The sequence below is a fragment of the Salvelinus sp. IW2-2015 genome, linkage group LG32, assembly GCF_002910315.2.
Source record: "Salvelinus sp. IW2-2015 linkage group LG32, ASM291031v2, whole genome shotgun sequence".
Lineage (NCBI taxonomy): Eukaryota > Metazoa > Chordata > Actinopteri > Salmoniformes > Salmonidae > Salvelinus > Salvelinus sp. IW2-2015.
This window is the reverse complement of record NC_036871.1, coordinates 36713028-36727354: the sequence shown is the minus strand read 5'-3', so window position 1 is coordinate 36727354 and position 14327 is coordinate 36713028. Positions and strand designations below refer to the sequence as shown.

Here is a 14327-nt window from a genome sequence, read left to right as displayed (position 1 = left end):
CAGGTTTTACACTGATCAGCCAAAGGCAGGCATTTACCTGCTAACGGAAACCCTGGTACAGGTATGCACAGAGCAATGTACTCATGCTATATCTGTGTGTGTTTTAGTCCCCAGAAAGTAGCTGGACAGACCTCTGGATTAGATGACTCGCCAGGAGCCCTCACCCGGAGAAAGAGGTAGGTGGCAACAGGTTTTACACTGATCAGCCAAAGGCAGGCATTTACCTGCTAACGGAAACCCTGGTACAGGTTATGCACAGAGCAATGTACTCATGCTATATCTGTGTGTGTTTTAGTCCCCAGAAAGTAGCTGGACAGACCTCTGGATTAGATGACTCGCCAGGAGCCCTCACCCGGAGTAAAGAGGTAGGTATCTCTCTCTCTCGTTCTCTCACATACAGTCTCTGTCTACACTCCCACTGTAGGCTTAGCAGGACATGAATCTCTCTCTCTGGGATGGGATAGGAGCCGGCAGTTCAGTGGGGGGGAAATCCTGTATCCACTATGATGTCATGCACAGTAACCCTGGATTATACCCTGTGATGAGTGGAGATTTCATCCATTAGATTCCAGTTAAATCACCAGTTATAAAGGCTGTTATATGTTTGCATGAGCTGTTGGCTCTATTTCAGAATCATGAATGGCGTAAGGCTTAGAAGATCAACACAGAWTATACTGGTAATTACAGTGTCTTCAGAAAGTCCTCACACCCCTTGACCTTTTCCACGTTTGGTTGTTACAGCCTGAATCTAAAACGGATTACATTGAGATTTTTGTTGGTTCACTGGCCTACACGCAATACCCCATAATGTCAGTGGAATTATGTTTTTAGAAATTTTTTATAAATTGATTACAAATGAAAAGCTTAAATGTCTTGAGTCAATAAGTATTCAACCCCTTTGTTATGGCAAGCCTAAATAAATTCAGAAGTAACATGACTACCTCATCGCTGTACCCCACACATATAATTATCTGTAGGGTCCCTCAGTTGAGCAGTGAATTTCAAACACAGATTCAACCACAAAGACCAGGGAGGTTTTCCAATGCCTCACAAGGAAGGGCACCTATTGGTAGATGCATCAAAATAAAATAAAAATACAGACATGGAATATCCCTTTGAGCATGGTGCAGTTATTAATTTAACTTTGGATGGTGTATCAATACACCCAGTCACTACAAAGATACAGGCGTCCTTCCTAACTCAGTTGCCGGAGAGGAAGGACAATAACCTTAAACACAAGGCCAAATCTACACTGGAGTTGSGGCCCAAGTTAGTGTTGACTTAAATCTATGGCAAGGTGCAAATGGTTGTCTAGAAGTGATAAACAACCAATTTGACAGAGCTTGAAGAATTTTGAAAATAATTATGGGTAAATGTTGCACAATCCAGGTGTGCAAAGCTCTTAGAGACRTACCCAGAAAGACTCACAGCTGTAATCACTGCCAAATGTGCTTCTACAAAGTATTGACTCATTGCATTTCATTTTCAATCAATTTGCTGAAATGTCTAAAAACATGTGTTCGCTTTGTCATCATGTGTAGATTAATGAGGAAAATGTTTTATTTAATCCATTTTGAATTCAGGCTGTAACACAACAAAATATGAAAGTCAAGGGGTATGAATAATTTCTGAAGACACTGTTAAACCCATACAGTGCCTTTGGAAAGTATTCAGACCCCTTGACTTTTTCCTCATTGTTACGTTACAGCCTTATTCTAAAATCGATTAAATAAATCTATTTCCTCAGCATTCTACAAACAATACCCCATAATAACAAAGCGAAAACAGGTTTAGACATTTTTGCAAATGTATTAAAAACAAAAAACATACCTTATTTACATAAGTATTCAGACCCTTTGCTATGAGACTTGAAATTGAGCTCAGGTGCATCCTGTTTCCATTGATCATCCTTGATTTTTCTACAACTTGATTGGAGTCCACCTGTGGTAAATTTAATTAATTGGACATTATTTAGAAAGGTACCTATCTATATAAGGTCCCACAGTTGACAGTGCATGTCAGAGCAAAAACCAAGACATGAGGTGGAAGGAATTGTCTGTAGAGCTCAGAGACTGGATTGTGTCCAGGCACAGATCTGGTGAAGGATACCAAAACATTTCTGCAACATTGAAGGTCCCCAAGAACACACTGGCCTTCATCATTCTTAAATGGAAGACGTTTGGAACCACCTGAGCAATCAGGGGAGAAGGGCCTTGGTCTGGAAGGTGACCAAGAACCAGATGGTAACACTGACAGAGCTCTAGAGTTCCTCTGTGGAGATGGGAGAACCTTCCAGAAGGACAACCATCTGCAGCACTCTACTAATCAGGCCTTTATGGTAGAGTGGCAGACCAGAAGCCACCTCAGTAAAAGGCACATAACAGCCCGCTTGGAGTTTGTCAAAAGGCACCTAAAGACTTTCAGACCATGAGACAAGATTCTCTGGTCTGATGAAACCAAGATTGAATCCTTTGGCCTGAATGCCAAGCGTCACGTCTGGAGGAAACCTGGCACCCCTACGGTGACGCATGGTGGTGGGAGCATCATGCTGTGGGGATGTTTTTCAGCGGCAGGGACTGGGAGACTAGTCAGGATCGAGGGAAAGATGATTCGAGCAAGTACAGAGAGATCTTTGATTGAAACCTGCTCCAGTGTGCTCCGACCTCAGACTGGGGGCGAATGTTAACCTAACAGGAAACGACCCTATGCAAACAGCCAGACAACGCAGGAGTGGCTTCGGAACAAGTCTCTGAATGTCCTTGAGTGGCCCAGCCAGAGCCCGGACTTGAATCCGGTCGAACATTCTGGAGCGACCTGAAAATAGCTGTGCAGCAACGCTCCCCCTCCAACCTGAACAGAGCTGACCAGGAACTGCAGAGAAGAATGGGAGAAACTCTCCAAATACAGGTGTGCCAAGCTTGTAGTGTCAAACCCAAGAAGACTCAAGGCTGTAATCACTGCCAAAGGTACTTCGACAAAGTACKGAGTAAAGGGTCTGAATACTTATGTAAATGTTTCAGTAGTTCAAATTTCAGTTTATTTTTTCTAATTCAGCAAAAATGTCTTAAGCATTTTTTGCTTTGCCATTATGGGGTATTGTGTGTAGCTTAATGAGGGGAAAAAACTATTTAATCKATTTTAGAATAAGGTCTYAATACGTTCCGAAGGCATTGTATCTGTGTGTGTGGGCAGGTCTGTGTGTGTGTGGGCAGGTCTGTGTTTGTGAGAGACTGAGACCTAAGTGTTCTTAAGTGTGTTGACGGGCTACTTTGGCATATTTTCTACTAGCTCGGTACCTGAGGAGAGAGGGCTATTTTAATTCTGGTCTCTGATGTTCATTTTGTGTGTTGCAGGGGGACAAGCCCAAGCCCCTGTTTGTAGCTGTGAATACCCTGGAAGACACTCAGGCAGTGCGCGCTGTAGCCTTCCACCCCACGGGAGCACTATACGCTGTGGGCTCCAACTCTAAGACGCTACGCGTGTGTGCCTACCCAAACGCCCCACTGGACACCAGGTAACACACACACACGAGGGACAGACACACAGCCTAATAATTCCTGAAATGATTTATCTACTGTTCAACTACTTTGAGCTATTCTGCTGTTAAGAGACTACGATTTATCTCTCTCTCCTTTCTCTCTACCCCCTCTCACCCCTCAGTGGGGTATCAGGTATGACCAAGCAGCCYGAGGTTTGTTTTAAGAGGAATAAGCACCATAAGGGTTCTATCTACTGTGTGGCCTGGAGTCACTGTGGACAGCTGCTAGCCACCGGCTCCAACGACAAATATGTCAAAGTCCTGCCCTTTAGCTCAGAGACCTGCAACGCCACAGGTAAACTCAATACAAGGGTTGGGAGGCTATTCCATCTTACATACATACACTCTATACACAGATTAGGATCAATTCCATTTAATTGATCTCCTGAAATGGCTATTGAGTAAAATCCAATGTACAACTGACAATGAAACTTCCAGTTCTCTTATTTTCTCTTCGTGAACTCTTTTAGTTTACGTTTTAGTCTTACTTCCTGTTTCTGTCCCTCTCTCAGGTCCYGACCTGGAGTTCAGTATGCACGACGGTACCATCAGAGACCTGGCGTTCATGGAGGGACCAGAGAGTGGAGGGGCCATTCTGATCAGTGCCGGAGCCGGAGACTGTAACATCTACACCACTGACTGTCAGAGAGGACAGGGCCTACACGCTCTCAGTGGACACACAGGTACACACACACACACACACACTCATTTGCTCCACAGTACTCATTTACACACACTCATGTACTACTTACTTAATCATCTTTGTTCCTATATGGAGAATAAAGGCCTCCACGAGAGAGCGACGTGAGACTGATGATCTGTGCCTTCATCCTCAGGTCATATCCTGTCTCTGTATACGTGGGGAGGGTGGATGATAGCGTCAGGCTCTCAGGACAAGACTGTGAGGTTCTGGGACCTGAGAGTACCGAGCTGCGTTAGAGTGGTGGGCACTGCCTTTCATGGATCAGGTGAGTACTGCTACCTCACACACACACACACACACACACACACGTGTTTCTTTGACTCGCTTACATATGTCTCTGTCCTCGTCCTCTCGTCCTCTCAGGCAGTCCTGTTGCCTCGGTAGCGGTGGACCCTAGCGGTCGTCTCCTAGCGACGGGCCAGGAGGACAGCGGCTGTATGCTTTATGACATCAGAGGGGGACGCATGGTGCAGACGTACCGGCCCCACTCCAGTGATGTGCGCTCCGTTAGGTTCTCCCCCGGGGCACACTACCTGCTCACTGGTTCCTACGACACRAAAGTCATGATCAGCAACCTGCAAGGTAAGGAAGACATCTAGTGGCTACGTCTGAAATGGATTCTATTTTCTATGCACAGTTRGAAACACACTTTTTCCTCATTCTGTTACMTCACAGCCTTGTTCTAAAATTGATTAAATCTGGGGGGTTTTCCATCATCAAGCTACACACAATGACAAAGCAAAACAAAACGGAAATATCACATTTACATAAGTATTCAGACCATTTACTCAGTACTTTGTTGAAGCACCTTTGGCAGCGATTGCAGGTTTCTTCCAGATGAGACGCTTGGCATTCAGGCCAAAGAGTTCAATCTTGGTTTCATCAGACCAGAGAATCTTCTTTCTCATGATCGGAGTCCTTTAGGTGCTTTTTACTGAGGAGTGGCTTCAATCTGGCCTCCTCTACCATAAAATCCTGATTGGTGGAGAGCTGCAGAGGTGGTTGTCCTTCTGGAAGGTTCTACCATCTCCACAGAGGACCTCTACAGTTGTGGCCAAAGGTTTTGAGAATGACACAAATATTAATTTTCACAAAATCTGCTGCAAAATCTGCTATACTCCAGAATGTTATGAAGAGTGATCAGGTGAATTGCAATGTCCCTCTTTGCCATGCAAATGAACTGAATCCCCCAAAAACATTTCCACTGCATTTCAGCCCTGCCACAAAAGGACCAGCTGACATCATGTCAGTGATTCTCTCGTTAACACAGGTGTGAGTGTTGACGAGGACAAGGCTGGAGATCACTCTATCATGCTGATTGAMTTCGAATAACATACTGGAAGCTTCAAAAGGAGGGTGGTGCTTGGAATCATTGTTCTTCCTCTGTCAACCATGGTTACCTGCAAGGAAACACGTGCCGTCATCATTGCTTTGCACAAAAAGGGCTTCACAGGCAAGGATATTGCTGCCAGTAAGATTGCACCTAAATCATCAATTTATCGTATCATCAAGAACTTCAAGGAAAGCYGTTCAATTGTTGTGAAGAAGGCTTCAGGGCGCCCAAGAAAGTCCAGCAAGCGCCAGGARCGTCTCCTAAAGTTGATTCAGCTGTAGGATCTGGGCACCACCAGTACAGAGCTTGCTCAGGAATGGCAGCAGGCAGGTGTGAGTGCATCTGCACGCACAGTGAGGCAAAGACTTTTGGAGGATGGCCTGGTGTCAAGAAGGGCAGCAAAGAAGCCACTTCTCTCCAGGAAAAACATCAGGGACAGACTGATATTCTGCAAAAGGTACAGGGATTGGACTGCTGAGGACTGGGGTAAAGTCATTTTCTCTGATGAAACCCCTTTGATTGTTTGGGGCATCCGGAAAAAATCTTGTCCGGAGATGGTGAGCGCTAACATCAGTCCTGTGTCATGCCAARAGTAAAGCATCCCGAGACCATTCATGTGTGGGGATGCTTCACAGCCAAGGGAGTGGGCTCACTCACAATTTTGCCTAAGAACACAGCCATGAATAGAGAATGGTACCAACACATCCTCCGAGAACAACTTCTCCCAACCATCCAGGAACAGTTTGGTGATGAACAATGTCTTTTCCAGCATGATGGAGCACCTTGCCATAAGGCAAAAGTGATCGGGGAACAAAACATCGATATTTTGGGTCCATGACCAGGAAACTCCCCAGACCTTAATCCCATTGAGAACTTGTGGTCAATCCTCAAGAGGTGGGTGGACAAACAAAAACCTACAAATTCTGACAAACTCCAAGCATTGATTATGCAAGAATGGGCTGCCATCAGTCAGGATGTGGCCCAGAAGTTAATTGACAGCATGCCAGGGCGGATTGCAGAGGTCTTGAAAAAGTAGGGTCAACACTGCAAATATTGACTCTTTGCATCAACTTCATGTAATTGTCAATAAAAGCCTTTGACACTTATGAAATGCTTGTAATTATACTTCAGTGTAACATCTGACAAAAATATCTAAAGACACTGAAGCAGCAAACGTTGTGGAAATCAATATTTGTGTCATCCTCAAAACTTTTGGCCACAACTGTAGAGCTCTGTCAGAGTGACCATCGGGTTCTTGGTCACCTCCCGGACCAAGGCCCTTCTCCCCCGATTGTTCAGTGTGACCGACCGGCCAGCTCTAGGAAGAGACTTGGTAGTTCCAAACTTCTTCCATTTAGGAATGATGGTCACTGTGTTCTTGGGGACCTTCAATGTACCTTTCCCCAGATCTGTGCCTCGACACAATCCTGTCTCGGCGCTCTACGGACAAAACTCTTCCACCTCATGTCTTGGTTTTTGCTGACATGCACTGTCAACTGTTGGACCTTATATAGACAGTTCTGTGCCTTTCCAAATCATGTCCAATCAATTMAATTTACCACCGGTGGACTCCAATCAAGTTGTGTAAACATCATGGATGATCAATGGAAACAGAATTTCTAGTCTCATAGCAAAGGGTCTTACGCCYCTGCTACTCTATCTATGCATAGTCACTTTAACTCTACATATTACCTCGACACCGGTGCCCCGCACATTGACTAACGGTACCCCCTGTATATAGTCWTGCTATTGTTATTTTACTGCTGCTCTTTAATTACTTGAACTACTTTTTAAACTCATTGTTGGTTAGTGGCTTGTAAGTAAGCATTTCACTGTAAGTTCTACATCTGTTGTGTTTGACTAATAACATTTGATTTGAATACTTGAATACTTATTTTTAATACATTTGCAAACATTTCTAAAAACCTGTTTTCGCATTGTCATTATAGGGTAGTGTGTGTAGATTAGATTTATTTATTTTTAATCCATTTTGAATTTAGGCTGTAACACAACAAAATGTGGAGTAAGTCAAGGGGTATGAATACTTTGAAGGCACTGTAGTGCACTACTTTCAACCAGGGCCCATAGAACTCTGGTCAAAAGCAATGCACTATGTAGGGACTAGGACGGCATTTCAGACAGTCGCTAAATAGTCTCTGGTGATAGTTGTGTGTTGGCAGTCTGACAGAGTTTTGTGTGATTTGTTGGTCTAATCATAAAGCAAAAAAAACCTAGACGTATTTATTTGGTTTAGCTGTTTTCAATGACTTATGAGGAATCCCTATCCAGGATGGGACTGAAGCTAGCCTAGCTGGCCAGTGGCCAAAATGCCTGAGTTCCATCCCTGCTCACAAGTCCAAGCACATGTATTTAGGCTCTTTGTACACACAATATATAAAAATGTGTTTTTGTCTGTGCAGGTGACTTGACGAAGCCGTTGCCCCTGACTCTGGTAGGGGAGCACGGTGACAAGGTGATTCAGTGCAGGTGGCACACACACGACCTGTCCTTTCTCTCCTCCTCCGCTGACCGTACCGTCACACTCTGGACACACAACCCCTAACACACACAAGACCTGTCCTTCCTCTCCTCCTCCGCTGACCGTACAACCCCTAACACACACACGACCTGTCCTTCCTCTCCTCCTCCGCTGACCGCACCGTCACACTCTGGACACACAACCCCTAGTACCCAAGCACCCTACACTCCCTCACCACTTGCAACCAACAGGACGGTTTATCCCTCTGGAGTGAAGTCCGAGTGGTTGTATCTTTTAGACGTTTTAAGGTTTGATTTCATGTCATGCTCGGCTCCCCTCACATCACTGCTTCTGGGAACAACTCTCACTCTGGCAAATGCATCCTGTACTCAGTGGTTCAACAGGTGTGTCTGGGGGGGTGGGGTACAATGGGGGAAGTGCACCAACTGGAGATGTTTCGCTACACTGCATTGTTTCATATGGTGCCTTGAGTTATCCAGTTTCCACAAGAAAGCTTTATCAATACAGAAACCCACGTGGGTCCTCTCCATTTCGGGGTCAAAGTTGAACTTATCTGTGACATCGTTCCAGAAACAAAATGTACATTCCTCATTAGTTTGCACAGTCATCAGTGTGCTTGTTACCATGCTGCTATTATTTGAGAAGAAACCAATGTTGTGATCTAAACTGCTGACTGTGTGTGTGGTTCATTGCATCAGGTGATCAGTYTGGGATATCAGCTATAGATTGATTAGCTGTTGGCAATACTACTAGTATACCCCTAATGTGGAACTTTCCCATGTCTAACACTACTGTGCAAGTTTGCCTATCGCGTCGCTGGCTTTGTAAAAAAATCTTTTTTTGGGGGGGGGGGCTTGTACGTTAATGTCAAGTGTTTCGTGCAAAATGCTGTCTTCAGGCAGATATGTTTCTTGCATTGGCTTGCTTTCAAATGGAAAAATAAAATACTTGTTTTATATCYACATGGAAGGGAATTACAGCTACATCTGCTTGGCCAGATGCAGCGTACAGTTAAGTTGTAAGCAACAATCACTTGTATAGTTTTACTTAGTTCTGCAATGTTACTGGTTGTTACCTAGATGGCAGTCTGACCATTTTAAAGGGATTCTTATGCACAATGAAATCTTACAAAAAGCACGGCATTGCTCTACATCACATTTATGAACCTGTATTGCTTCCGTTAGTTTCTGTTTCTTAGGTTTGCACCAGACACTTATCCTATCAAGATGCAGGCTTSAGTTTTAGGCTTTGTTCATCAATTTTAAAATAAGGCCAAACTAATTGATGTATTTATTTATAATTTGTTATTGTATGTCTAGTCATGATTTTCTGTTGATATGAAATAAGATGGTGGTTCTTGTATTTAGCTTTTATAAAACTTGTTTTAAAAAGTGACTGAGAGAAATGAAAAAGTGTGATCGCTGCTGTGGTATCTAAATAAAAGCCTCTGACCCTTGACTGAACTAGTGTGATCTCCTGATAGGATATATTATGCAATGGCATAGGACTGTAGTTAGTACACACTAAAAGGTCTGAAGTTTGAAGTGTATCATTCAAGAACTTTAGGAATAAGATGTAAGCATACTTCCGGCGCCGACAGAGATGGCCGCCTCGCTTTGCGTTCCTAGGAAAGATTGTCAGAACTAGAAGCACAAGCATTTCGCTACACTCGCATTAACATCTTCTAACCATGTGTGACAAATACAATTTGATTCATGGTTCAATTACACACCTAGGCTCACGGTTTGGTAGGTGATTTCATAGTTGCCTTGTGGAAAGCTGTGCTTCGACACCTCAACTTTGGGTTTGGTGAGCCATTAAAGACAAAACTATTTCTATACTAAATAAATGAAGCTTTATTCCTCTGATGTCATAGGAAGTACAGAAGAGCATCAGGGACTGTACACATCCACYGGTAAATTCATTATTTTATCAATGATTATTAAGTCTGAGAGCATTTTCTTTTTTTGTAAATCCTTACCTAAATGAGGTATCCCATCCCCCCATTCACCACAACTTCTAACATACAGACAATTAAATACATTTATCAGACGCAATTAGGGTTAAGTGTCTTGTTCAAGAYCACATCGGCAGATTTTTTTTTTTTTACCTGGTCGGCTCGGGATTCAAACCAGCGACCTTTYGGTTACTGGCCCAACGTTCTAACCGCTAGGCTACCTGCTGGAAAGAGTGCTGTAACAGTCTAGTCTACGTCAGAAAAATCTGGTGCAAAATCAAATCAACCACAAGGTGAGGTGAAATGGCAGTATTCAAGAGCTTAGAAATAAATGGTAGAATAAATACACTGCAGTCAAGACTCATATCTAAAGATACATTTTCAGGTGATGGTAGTAAAATTCTATGGAGTACATAATTAACATAAGATGAGTAGGTTCAGGGCATCATGTTTGTCTGTGCAGTTTCACAACATGTCCAATAGAGTGCAAGGTCGAGTATTCCCCATAAGGAAAGATGGTTCCATATTCCAGAACCCTTCAGTGGGTTTCTTTTAGAGTTCCTGACTGTTCCACTGTGGTTCCCTATAGGCACCTACATTAATGCTAGCAGTGCTTTCAACTGGGAAACATGAGGCTTCTGAATCCCACCATGGGCAGGATTATCGATGATTACCAACAACACAGTCTCTGCTACGGAGAGAAAAGACCATAGACTAACTTTTCAATGTAAAATAGCATCAATGTCGTGGACAAATACAAAACACCCTTCCTCTTCCACACTGTTCACCTCCAGAGAGGCCCACTCTCCTGGGTTTTCACCCCGCCATCGGGGGCCCTCTCCTTGGGCAAGGCTCAGTTGGAGCATGGCCGTGCTGCAGAGGGCAGGGTGACCCGCTGCTCGTCCATGCGTTTGGCCTGGGACCTCATGATGAGGCTGAAGAAGTCCTCGTCTGGGACAGTGGGGCCACGTGCCGGGGGAGGGGCGCAGCGCTGGTCATCCAGACGGGAACCCTGAGAGAGGGATAGGAGAAACTGTTACCTATATGAAAAGGATCCCTTTCAATGTAAACACTGAGATGTAACTTTTGCTACAATGTGCCCTGACCTACTAAACACCACCCTAATGAAAAGTGGACTACAGTGGGCTCCAAATCTACTGGCACCCCTGACTGGCAATGCACAAACAATACTTAAAATATAAACAATATCATTATAGAGAAACTCGAAATACCAACATGTGAGACATACTGTACTTTATTCATGTTTCAATGGAACCAACCAAAATAAATTTCTTTATTCATGTTTCAATGGAACCAACCAAAATAAATTTAACCAAAATCAAGGTTTCATAATTATTGGCACTACTCATTTAGTACTTAGTGCAACCACCTCTGGCAAGGATAACAGCATGGATTCTTTTCCTGTAATGTTTGACAAGGTTAAGGAACACATTTGGAAGGATTTTGGACCATTCTTCTATGCAGATCCTTTCCAGATCCTTCACATTCTTGGGTTTGCGCTTATCAACTGCCCTCTTCCACTCAGCCCACAGGTTTTCGATTGGATTGAGGTCTGGCGACAGATGGCCATGGCAGAACATTGATTTTGTTATCACAGAACCATTTTTGTGTGGATCTTGAGGTATGTTTTGGGTCATTGTCTTGTTGGAAAGTCCACCTATGGCCAAGTCCCAGCCTTCTTGGCAGAGGCAACCAGATTGTCAGCCAAAATTGCCTGATACTTGGTAGAATCCATTATGCCATCAATCTTAACCAGTGCCCCTGGACCTCTGGAATTAAAACAGCCCCAAAACATCCCTGACCCCCCTCCATATTTCACCGTGGGTATGAGGTGCCTCTCCTTGTATGCATCTCTGTTTCGACGGCAAACATGCCGATGCTGTATCTGACCAAAAAGTTCAATTTTGGTCTCATCTGACCAGAGCACCTTCTTCCACTCATAATTTAAATGACATTTGGCAAACTCCAAGCGCCTGCGTCTGTGTCTGGTGGTCAGAAAGGGCTTTCTTCTGGCAACCCTTCCAAAGGGCCTGTGGATGTGGAGGTGGCGTCTGATGGTGCTTTTTTAAACCTGGCGACCCCAAGACGCCACCAAAGCCTGCAATTCTTTCACAGTGATTCTTGGGGATTTTGTTGCTTCTCTCACCATCCTCCTCCCTATCCTGGGGAGCAAAATGCAATTGCGTCCTCTACCCGTGAGGTTTTCAACTGTTCCATATCTTTAGCATTTTCTAATAATTGCCCTGACAGTGCTCAGTGGTATATTCAATCGTTTGTGGATCTTCTTGTAGCCATTACCAGATTTATGAAGGTCTATGAACTGCTAGTTCTTTTGTTTTCTTCATGGTGTTGGATGACAGCGGGATATTGCATGTGTGTTACCTCATTTTTATACCCTAGTGAAACAGGAAGTGATGTACTGGCTCAATATAGTTCCTTAAGACTTAAATAAGTGGAATTTAATTTGTGGTTTAATTTTGTTAGATGTTATTTACAATAATCTTTAAGGGTGCCATTAATTGTGAAACCTTGATTTGGAGGACATTGATTTTTAATTAAATCAATCAATTATTTTGTTTGGTTCCATTGAAACATTAAAGTACAGTATTTCTCACAWGTTGGTATTTTGAGTTTCTCTATAATTATATTGTTTATATTTGTTTAAGCATTGTTTGTGCATTGCCAGTCAGGGGTGCCAGTATTGGAGCCCATTGTATTTAATACACACCTGGCACTTGACGAGCATGTTGAAGAAGTCATCGTCAGGCTCAGCGTCATCTGCATTGGCCATCAGGTGGCTGAGGACAGCCTGGCTTTTGTTCTGGTGGACCCGAAGGACGGGCAAACTACCCCCAGCACCTCCACCGTCCTCTAACCGGCAACCCTGGGAACCAGACCCAGAACCCAGGCCTGTTACAGCCGCTGACTCWGACACAGCTGGAGGAGAGAGGGAGGGATCAAAGGCGCATTTTTGCCATGGATTTTGTTGGAAGCAGGTATAAACAGTCATACAAGGTCATATAACAGTGTGTGTTTACTCTTACATTTCCTCATGGCTCTGGCTGGAGAGTCAGAGGAGCTCTTGTCCTGTATGGAACAGCGCTGGTCGTCCATCCTGTTGCTCTGGAAACGACTCAGCAGGTCAAAGAAGCCCTCGTCCCCGAGCATGTCTGGACTGGCCCTCTGAGTGAGAATTAAATACTTTATTATGATCTACAATGAAAAGTGGGGGGTAAGCATAATAGCCACACTTTAATAAGATATAAGTAGTAGAAGTATTGGTAGTAGTAGTAGACATATTATTGGTAGTAGAGTACTAGTAGCATGGTAGAGTAGTAGTATCAATAGTATAGTAGTGATAGTAGTGTAGTATTGGTAGTAGTAGCAGCATGGTAGAGTAGTATTAGAGTATAGATAAGTAGATATAGTAGAGGTCAGTAGAGTATCAGTAGTCAGTAAGAGTGAGTAGAGTAGAGTCAGTAGAGTATAGTATACAGTATAAGTAGTAGAGTATCGTAGTAGAAGTGCAGCGGAGTATCATAGTGGGAGTATAGCTAGTAGTCAGTAGTATAGTAGTGGAGTATATGTAGTGGATGAGAATCAGTAGTAGAAGATATCAGTAGTGGGGTATAGTGGCAGATGTTAGTCGTTGGTATAGTAGAGAGTGTAGTAGAAGAGTATCGTAGTAGAGTAAGTCAGTAGAGTAGAGTATAGTAGTAGATAGTAGTAGTAAGAGGTGTAGTAGTAGAGTATCAGTAGTAGAAGAGTATAGTAGTAGTAGTAGTAGAAGTAGTGTCAGAGTATCAGTAAGTAAATTAGTCAGAGTATAGTGTAGAAGAGGTATATAGTAGAGTATAGTAGAAGAGTATCAGCAGTGGAGTATAGTAGTAGAAGTGGAGTATAGTAGTAGAATAATATCAGTAGTAGAGTATAGTAGTAGAAGTAGTCAGTGTAGAAGAGTCTAGTAGAAGAATACCGTAGTAGAGCACAGTAGCAGAAGAGTATCAGTAGTAGAGTGTAGAAGTAGTCAGTCGAGTATAGTAGTAGAAGAGTATCAGTAGTAGAGTATAGTAGNAGTAGTAGAAGAGTATCAGTAGTAGAGTATAGTAGTAGGAGTATCAGTAGAAGAATATCCGTAGAAGAATATCAGTAGTGTATAGTAGTAGAAGTAGAAGAGTATAGTAGCAGAGTAGAAGTAGTCAGTAGAGTTCAGTAGTAGAATTAGTCAGAGTATAGTAGTAGAAGAGTATCAGTAGAGTATAGTAGTAGAGTATA

The 14327-nt window shown here is 43.4% G+C and overlaps 2 protein-coding genes across 5 annotated transcripts in view; one reads left to right on the top strand and one right to left on the bottom strand.

Moving 5' to 3' along the window:
• wdr47a (WD repeat domain 47a) overlaps positions 1 to 9532 on the top strand; it is a 40871-nt gene extending 31339 nt beyond the window's left edge. The window contains 7 exon segments of the mRNA XM_070436766.1: positions 296 to 365; positions 3354 to 3514; positions 3661 to 3833; positions 4051 to 4221; positions 4375 to 4506; positions 4605 to 4823; positions 7995 to 9532. Of these exon segments, the coding sequence (XP_070292867.1) occupies positions 296 to 365; positions 3354 to 3514; positions 3661 to 3833; positions 4051 to 4221; positions 4375 to 4506; positions 4605 to 4823; positions 7995 to 8137 (1069 nt within the window). The 3' untranslated portion in view covers positions 8138 to 9532.
• Positions 9533 to 10131: 599 nt separating this feature from the next.
• Positions 10132 to 14327, bottom strand: part of LOC111956863 (G-protein-signaling modulator 2-like) — a 34250-nt gene continuing 30054 nt past the window's right edge. For 3 of the 4 annotated variants that reach the window (XM_023977537.2, XM_023977538.2, XM_023977541.2), the window contains 3 exon segments: positions 10132 to 11043; positions 12781 to 12989; positions 13097 to 13265. In XM_023977537.2, the coding sequence (XP_023833305.1) occupies positions 10885 to 11043; positions 12781 to 12989; positions 13097 to 13265 (537 nt within the window). In that variant the 3' untranslated portion in view covers positions 10132 to 10884. 4 annotated transcript variants of the gene reach the window in all.